The 7,332-nt window shown below is 52.0% G+C and overlaps 1 protein-coding gene across 1 annotated transcript; it reads left to right on the plus strand.

Annotated features, from left to right (window-relative positions):
* Positions 1-369: 369 nt before the first annotated feature.
* NPS (neuropeptide S) lies at positions 370-3,510 on the plus strand (the record flags this gene model as incomplete). Its single annotated transcript, XM_053668671.1, has 2 exons — positions 370-456; positions 3,331-3,510. Coding segments are annotated over 2 exons (267 nt in total), but the record flags the coding sequence as incomplete, so codon positions are not given.
* Positions 3,511-7,332: the final 3,822 nt, after the last annotated feature.

The raw sequence follows: 7,332 nt of genomic DNA on the forward strand, positions 1-7,332 counted from the left end.
TTTTCATGGCAAACTTTAAGTGAAGTCCACCGTTGGTGGCTAAATGTCAGCGTCCGTGTTTGACTGTCCTTTGCGAACTGAACAGGAACGAAAGGCCACAGCCAGACCAATTAGTCGCGTATGACGGGCCGGCGTGACATTTTTACTCCTGAGCTTTGCTGGTATAAAAGGGTCACCCAAACAGGATCTGACAGGGACTGTGAGGAATTTGCCAATAAAACCACTGGTCTGCGGAGGTTTGGCGACGTCCAAAATGATTAGGTAAAAGACTGCGTTTTTCCACAAAGAAAAATGTTGAATTTGTGCATGTTTTTCTAATGCTGATACTCGCCCGGAGGGCACTAATCTGAGATGTTCTTCTCCTGACTTTGCAGCTCATTAAAATTCAGTCTTATTCTAGTTCTGTCGGTTTCTACACTGCACGTGTTCTGGTGTTACCCGGCCGCGTCTCCTAAGGTAAGAGTTTCGCCTCTATTTTTGGTACTTAAGTAGGTGCCTGGAGCTGTGTAGTATGTAAGTTGAAGATGATTTCAAGGGGCATGTGACAGAAAAGTATTGTCTTTACTGTTCGAGCTTTCAGTGAAGAAAAGTACAAGGAGAGTCACGTAATTAGTAAAAAAAAATAAGCATTTATATGACAATAGGTAATACTGACATATTCATATTCATACAGTTTGTTTGGGATTATTTAGAAGTTGGTCACTGCACAGGAAAATGTTCCTTTCAGTGTAGCATGTGAGCTGCTCGCCCATGACCATGGATTCACTCCGTGCACATGTATCACTGAAACAATGCACAGGTGATGTGTTACAGAACCAAACAGCTGAGCCTGTATAATTGTGTTAACCAAGGCCACCCGATAATCCAATTGAAAAATACAATGGATATTTTTCAAAAACAGTGAATCTCTTAATTTTGCGACAATGGTGACTTGCTCAGATGTGGATAAAATGCCGGATCTCAACACAATACCTCCTAGAATAGAAATGTGTGTGTTTCCTCAAGAACACTGACTGAGCTCCAGATTATATTCACGGAGCTGTTCGAGACATCCAGAACGTGCATGCCGTTCTTTCACGTCAATACTTCATTTACGATTTCACAGTGTGTTTTCTGTGCCTCACTACAACGTAACCTGGCACCCTGGAGTCTCTGAAATCGATGTAATTCGTGAATGTGCTTTGAGGAGAGCCAGGTGCCACCTACACGGGAAACAGTGAGTGTGTGTCCGAACGTGACGACATCACTGCCGACACGGTTGGTGTTCTCACCAGTCCCCGCCTCTGCCATTTTCCTATTTTGTGTTGGCTTAACCCAGAGTCCTTCTTCCTGTTTCTCTCCTGTCGGCACCCACCCCTCGTTTAGTCACTGATCCTGTGACACCACATGATGGAGGCGATGAGTCGCCATCTGTAAACTGGCACCTTTTCTGCAGTGTCTTCCGAACGATGGTCTGTTCTTTCCCTGAAGGTCTGCCCGTGGCATTTCTGTGGGATGAGGGCGGCTGTGTGCAGTGTTATTTTCTAATTAAGAAGGTCCTTCCGTTTGCTGTGCTCCGGAGCACTCCTTGTCCATAAATGAGATGTCCCTTCCGTCACTACCTTTTCTTTCTGTTTTCGCCTGTGACGATGTCCTTCTCGGTCTGACCCCATCATGCGGCCGTGGTGCACCCAGACCAGGTAGGGCGAGCGGTGACGCAGGCAGCGGGGGTGCTCGCAGGCTTTGGTGATGTCCACGGTGAGCCGCACACGGTCTGTCCCCCAGGCGAGCGAGCCGCAGCCTTCCGTCCTCGACTCCGCTCAGGCAGGGCCCCTCTGGTGACCTGCCAAGGGCACCGGTCTCTTTTTAGGGGGGTTCCCAGGCTGTCTGAGCCTGGACCGATACACTTCTTTGGCAACATGATGGTGGTGTCATGAGTATTTCTGGAAGAGCAGTAACACTTCTTTTCCTGAAATGACTCACAGGCCCCTTTTGGGCAATGTATTTATTCCATGCTGGGAATTGAAGTAGACAGACTTACGACATGCTTCGATTTCCTCTGTTAACCAGGGAAAAAACACATGGTTGGTGTTCTGATCAGAGCTTTTGATCGGTTTTTCCATGATCGATATTTTTGAAACTCTGATTCCCAGAGTTTCAAAACTCAACACCTCCCCCCCAAAAAAAGCCCATCTTTTCCCCCAGAAGCGAGTAGAAATGACTTTCCCGGGAGTTCTGACTGCGGGGGGCCTTCGGCAAGCGCCCCCACAGCCCTGCACCCCAACATGGGCAAGGAGAGCCAGCGAGTATTTTAGACACTCTGGCCACGTCGCAGCTTCCAAAGTCACCCAAAACCCAGCCTGTTTTCCTGCACCAGGAAAAGAAAATGTGTATTTTTATTGTGTTGTGAGTTTAGGTAAGATAAAAGCGTCCCCCCTCTTTCCTCCTGTGGACTCCCATCGAGGTGGGAAACTCAGCTTGCGGTCCGAGGCCTGGGTTCGATCCCTGTCCGCCTACAAGCCATTTAATTTCCTCATTCAAAGGTCATTGTCTCTGAGGACGGATGTGTCCCACAAAGGTCACCAATGCACCTTTCTCCCGCTCCTCCTAAAATTGGTGGGTGTCCCTGGTCAGGGTTTGCTCCCCCTCACACCACGAGGGAGGGGACATGTGGTGAGTGTTGAATATTCGTACCCAATTTCAGGTCATGCCCGCCTCGGGGACTTGCCTAACCCTAACCCTTCGCCCTTGAACCTGCGCTCCTCATCTACAGAGGATGGGACTGAACTGCAGCCCCTCCATGGCAGTTTGGGTTCAGATTCCAGCCGTCTTTTGTGACTAAGTGCCCCCTATGCTACTTTTTGTGCCACAGACAAAGAACTGAACTGAAGTGAAAAGGCAGAGGTGTTGGCTTGTAGGTAGCAAGGCTTCTCGGGGAGACCCACGGCCTCGGACCAGGCGCAGAAGGAAATCAGCTCCAACTGAAACCTGACGTGCGGTTGTCTGGGGCAGTTTTTCTTAGTGAGATTTAAAAACTGTCCCCAGGACTCATTAGTGCCACTTGAAAGACTCCCTGTAAAGAGATAGTGACAAGATTACTGCACTCGGTGGAGGAAGCAGATACTCGATAGCAGGGTCACACGAGGGGCACTGAAGTCGGACAAAATTTGGGGGGGTCGCTCCGAAGAGCAGGTTGCATTGAGATAGTACACATGTTACATTTTAGAAAACTTTTCTCCTTGAAAGCGTCGGGTCTGTTGGACTTATTGCCGTGAGGACTTGACAGTTGTTGCATTAAAATAACCTTCCGCTCTCAGGCTGTGTTCTCCCCCCGCCCCCCTGTGTTGCCAGGTGCTGGGGACGCTGGACCACCTCCTCACCCTGCTGAGCGGCTGCCCAGCCGGGAGGGACAGGAGCGGACGGCTGGTCTCTCTAAAGCCAGTTTTGGAGAAGGTGTTTGTGAAAAGGTCTTTTCGCAATGGCGTCGGCACGGGGATGAAAAAAACTTCCTTTCGAAGAGCCAAATCCTGACGAAGTGTGTAAAGGACTCTGGGAATTAGTCTCAAACTTTGTGGCGTGTGATAATGTGCTAAAAATCAGTGACACCTTCACCCTGTGGTATTGGTCTGCGCTCCACAATCTCTTTTCTCTCCTGGATAGTGTAACGTAAACTGAGCTTTAAAAACAATGGTAACTTGTCTGCAACTTCCACTGTAAGAGGACAGACTGCATGACCAGTTGGTAATCTTCCTGAGTACAAATGGACACCTTTTGCTCTGCTCCTAAATTGGCCAGAAAGTAGGAGTATTTTTACTGCGCTGACAGTGGTGTGATTTTTTTCCTGCCTATAACCCTGTAGTATCACAATACTGGCGTGTTTTTCTTTTAAATACAGTCTTCTGAAATGACGCGTCAGGGCCAGTTCTTTGCGGATGTGCTATTGCCATTGCTAGGAGTGCTATGAAATTAACCCAAGTTCAGGTGCATGCTACACCTGCATGTTCCTCACCAGCCCACCCAGTGGAACTCCTGCCGCCCTTGCCTATCCAATATGCTGAGACATGGGTTGTCATTTTGTCTGGGAAACTTGTCACCTTTCTAAAATCTTGGAACAGAAATACCACCGGTAACGGTAATGACACCAGGCAGACCAGTTGCCCTGTGGCGGTTGGTGGGGGCATCTTTTTGGAGCCAGGTCCCCACACTGGGCTGCTCAGCCCCATTCCCTCCCCCTCCAGGGAAGGCCTGACAACCCCCCATCGAAACCCCCGACATGCCTTGTTTAAAAAGGTAACGCTACCCTGGCGGACACGGTGTTATTTCAAAAGCCTAACACTCACACACGTGTTTACACTTGTCTGATTCTGCACCACGGTAAGGACACTCGACTAAGAAAACCACTGTGTTTTGCAGCTCGCTCTGTGCATGGGGCTGCACACCGGTGTCCCTGACAATGTCCTGCCAGATTGCCCACACTTGTGGGGTGCACTTTCCACGGCCCCACGGAGCTGTGTGGTGCGGCTGAGCCTGGAGCAGACAGGATGGTCACTGAAGGACACACGTCTTCGCTGCATCTGCAGAGACTCGGGGGACCAGTCTCGGAGTGGAGCTCAGACGCAGGGCATCGGGGGCGGGATGAAAAGTGCTCCCGGGAAACGGGACGGCCTGTCAGGATCTCGCCGGGGAGACTGGCGTTCTTCCTCGCCGCACAGTATGCGTGGCCGGAAAGCTAATAGATGGCGCAGTAGCCGTCACTTACTCTTGCAAAGTGCAAACAGTCACTGCGTTAATAAGCTCAGGGAAAATGTGAAGTCGATCGGGTGTCCAGTGCAGGAAAAAAAACCTGTTATTTGCAGGGGATTGTCTTAATTTGTATCCACATGCATGTAGACCGATCGGAATAACGGGACACCAGACACGTAATTAGAACTCTTCCCATTTCTAGATCTAAAGTGTCGTTCTAACGTGGGGGGCGGGGAGACCTATGAGACACTGTAGCAGAGGAAAGGCTGGCCAGAGGGGAATTCGGTTTGTGAGGCATAACGGGGTCGCGAACCTCCTGCTCCAGACTCAGGCCGGACTCACCTTACCTACAGGCTCCCCTGCCTCTCGGGCCTCCAGACTCAGACGGGGGTTGGGGGGGGGTGCTGTCAGCTGTCCTGAGCCTGGGCTTCTCCGCCTTCATGACCGTGTGAGCTATTGCAAATAATCAATCAGTCGGTCGATCTCCATTGATAAATATGCGTCCCCTTGGTCCCATCTCTCTGGGCCACCCTAATACACTGTGTTTGTTTGCTTTCGCTCCACAGCGACAGCCAGAAACCTGGTGACTTGCAAGTGCACAGTTGTCACCTCCTGAAAGCCAGGAGTCTGAACATACCCAGGTCACCTCCCTCAGGGCCGCACCAGACGGCAACCCGAGTGTCCCCCCAGACTGTGGCTGGGTCTCGAGGCTCTGCCAGGGAAGCAGCTGCGTCCATGCCCAGGTGCTGTTGGCGGGAGTTGCTTGTTTGTGGCTACAGGCCGGGGTGTGGCCATTGTTCAAAGGCTATGACAGGATCCACCGTCTGTTCCTTGGGCTGCCCTGAGTCCCTGCTACGTGGGCCCCCCACCCCGTGCCGATGTCCCCCGCACCTGCTAGGGAAGACTCCTCCAGCAAACGATGTTGTGATCTCGTGAACATCATCATGAAAGTGTGATGTCATCACCTGCGTCCTCTTCCACTGGCTAAAAGCAAGTCCTGGCTTCTGTCCACACTCCTGGGGAGGGGTCCGCACATGGTGTAAATGCCAGGCGGTGGGCATCATGGGACCACTTTAGAGTCTGTGCACTGCAGGAGTTGTGAGGGGCTCTCTTGGCTGTGACAGATCCCCACCTGTCTCCAAACCGGAGCCGGAAGGAGGAGTAGGGCCCACACCAAACGGGCCGCACCCCACCTGGGCAGTGCGTGCGGGGAGGCCCTCAAGGTGCCTGACCGGGCAGCGTCTCCTGCCCTCATACAGCTGGCCCGAGTCTCTTGTCCTGTGACACTCAGCTTTCAAGGTTTAAACTTGTAGTGAAAACAAAGCTATCGGAACCCTACTACATGCCAGACACTGACTGAAGAGTTCGCATGTATGAACTCACTGATAACTACCTTAAATACAGAGTAAAATACCTCTGTGCTACATGCTCTCATCTGCCCCACTTCACAGACGAGGCACAGAGAGGTTAAGCGACCTGCCCTGGGTGGCCCAGCTCAGCGGCAGTACGGCCAAGATGAGACCCAGGTGTTCTGACCCCTGAGGTGGAGCACTTCCCTCCTGGACATCTGAACCGGGGACCTGAGAACGACACCCTCTCCTGGGGGCGGGGCGGGTGGGGGGAAGCTCTGCCCAGCTGGTTAGGAAGAGCAGGCTGAGCTGAGTGAAGAAAGACTTTGTAGAAAGTAAGTGCATTTTAAAGAGGCCAGAAGAAAGGAGGTGAAGATGCGCTTGAAATTGCCAAGACGCGTTCCCCACGGAGAAATGGGAGAGAACAAACAAGCGATAGGAAAGCGACTGGATCCGGTGCAACTGGAAAGTTCTGCCATCGCAAAGGGGCCGCCTGTGCACTTGGTCAAGGCCGATGTGACATTGTGAAGCATCCTCTCCGTAAATCATGGGGACACGGCGTCTGTCCTCTGTGACAGTCCACGGGCTGAAGTTTTGCTGGAGCAGATGACCTGGAGTAGGCTTGTCACTCTTGTTCTTCTGTGCATGACGGGGCTTCTCACATCCGTGGGCAAGTGGCTAGTAATTATCGAAGCGAATTGCGGTCACTGCCCGAGGGAGACGTCGGCTGGGACCCTGTTTCCTGCCACTGGTGGAAGTGTCAGGGTAGATAAAGGAACTGTGGGCTCTGGTTCTTCTACAGCCTTTAAGAAACAAACTCCACAGCTTGGAATCAGTGCCCCATGTTCTCTCTCCAGGTTCCTCTGGGCTTTGGGACGCCAGCCACGTATGTGGCCGAGTCACGACCAAGGGGTCTCGTACTGCTTAGAAACACGGACTTCGGGTTCAGATGCTGCTGAGCTCAAACCACTTTCCCCATGTGGCTGTACACGCGTGCCCAGACCTCTAGGGGGCTCAGTTCCCTCCCCTGTGGGAGGACCTGTGCAGAGGTTCGTGGGGGGCGAGCGAAGTGATACACGTATCACAGGATGAGTGCAACACAGGGCGAGTCCCACGGGCAAGCAGAGGCCAGCTGCAGCAGGCGTGTCGGGAGCATCCAGACATTCGCGCAGGAAATCGGATGCACTTACAAATTAAGTCGGTGAGGAGCGGAAGGCAGATATTGCTCGTCGATGATGGGAAAGTAAACTGGGTATTATTC

Source organism: Artibeus jamaicensis, unplaced genomic scaffold, assembly GCF_021234435.1.
Source record: "Artibeus jamaicensis isolate MK-2021 breed Jamaican fruit bat unplaced genomic scaffold, CSHL_Jam_final contig_490, whole genome shotgun sequence".
In the NCBI taxonomy this organism is placed as follows: Eukaryota; Metazoa; Chordata; class Mammalia; order Chiroptera; family Phyllostomidae; genus Artibeus; species Artibeus jamaicensis.